This window comes from Tupaia chinensis, unplaced genomic scaffold (assembly GCF_000334495.1).
Source record: "Tupaia chinensis unplaced genomic scaffold, TupChi_1.0 Scaffold000355_1, whole genome shotgun sequence".
In the NCBI taxonomy this organism is placed as follows: domain Eukaryota; kingdom Metazoa; phylum Chordata; class Mammalia; order Scandentia; family Tupaiidae; genus Tupaia; species Tupaia belangeri.
This window is the reverse complement of record NW_006159850.1, coordinates 977888-979358: the sequence shown is the minus strand read 5'-3', so window position 1 is coordinate 979358 and position 1471 is coordinate 977888. Positions and strand designations below refer to the sequence as shown.

The 1471-nt window shown below is 63.4% G+C and overlaps 1 protein-coding gene across 1 annotated transcript in view; it reads left to right on the top strand.

Annotated features, from left to right (window-relative positions):
• ZC3H18 (zinc finger CCCH-type containing 18) overlaps positions 1–1471 on the top strand; it is a 62843-nt gene that overhangs the window by 55132 nt on the left and 6240 nt on the right. Inside the window, exon 18 of the mRNA XM_027773441.1 lies at positions 1077–1173. Coding sequence (XP_027629242.1) covers positions 1077–1173 — 97 coding nt within the window. The remainder of the gene's footprint in view (positions 1–1076; positions 1174–1471) is intronic.

The window sequence follows — 1471 nt, the reverse complement described above, 5'->3', positions numbered from 1 at the left end:
ACGGAGGCCTGGGGGGCTGCCGTCCTGTCGCCTGGTGGTGGCAGTGCAGCCGGCGTGCTGACCCACCCCTGCTGTTGCAGGCAGCTGATAAAGGAAGCAGGAAGCGGTATGAGCCATCAGACAAGGACAGGCAAAGCCCTCCTGCCAAGCGAGCCCACCTCTCCCCAGACCGCGGTGAGTGTCCCCAGGCTGGTGGGCCAGGGCAGCAGAGCCACACGAAGCACCAGCAGGACCTGAGTAGTGTCACTGCAGGGCCTCGGCAACCTATTGACACTTTAAAGTGGTTAGGAGAGCCAGACCCTGCATGGCCAGCAGTGGTTTGAATCCCAGCCCCAGCAGCAAAAGCCCAGTACATCCACGTGCACAGAAGCCTGGCAGATGCAAAGACGGAAGAAGAGGGGTCGCAGCACTACCCCGGGGAGGGGTGTCTTCCCTCTGGCAGGCAGTTACACCTCCTGCGATAGATTACAAAGACGGGGACTCCCGGAGACCGTGATCGTGGAGTTTTATCTCCCGGTACTGAGCAGTCGGGACAAAAACTCCGAAGAATTTTGAAATACTTATGTACTTAGGAATAACAGTGTGTGTGTGTGGTGGGGGAGGGCATGTAGCATGGTGGTTAAGGCGCTGGACTCCCACACGGCCGACTGTAGTTCAAGTCCTAGACTTAGTGACCTGAAAATCACACCAGACGCATGTGTGTGCCCGCCCAAGCTCCTGAAAGGAGAATGGAGAAGGGACTGCGGTGTGGTCATCCCCCCGGGGGGTGATCTCTCGCTTTCCTCTTGTCTCTGTCTCTCCCGCAAGTGCACATGCCCTGGTAAACACTGAAAGGGAGAGAACTGCAGGCACCGCCCGTGGGCGCAGACCCCTCTGAGAGCGACACGTGGCGGGGCAGCTTGGCGGCCGAGCGCCGGCCGGGAGCTGCCCAGCGGGCCCTGCAGCGCCCCATCTGTCCAGCACAGGGGTGGATCCGGCCGCCTCCACCCTGGAGCCGACCCTGGCCTGGAGAAGCTGTCCTCACTGACCCTGGCCCCAGTCCTCACTTGGTGTTTCACTTTGTCCCTGTGGTCCAGGTTCTCGGGACCGGAAGGCAGGTGGGAGAATGGGCTCCCCGAAGCCAGAGCGGCAGAGAGGCCAGAACGCCAAAGCCCCTGTGGCCCCGGCAGACAGGTGAGTCCCCAGGGGCAGCAGGGAGCTGGGTGGGCCAGACCTGCGTGGAGCCTTGGTGGGGCCCAGTAGTCCCTGGCTGGGCCAGGCGCAGCCCTGACCCGCCACCACACACCACCCCTACCCCAGCTTGGACAGGCTGCTGCTGCAGGCTGGTCTCTGCCCTCGAGGAGCCCTGGACACGGTGGGGCCTGGGACCCTGTCTGTGGGGGAGGGCGTGGCACGGCAGGCCAGACTGGCAGTCTCAGGCTGGCCTACGGGGGGGGCCCCTGTCACTCCCTCACCCCAGCACACGGGCGCA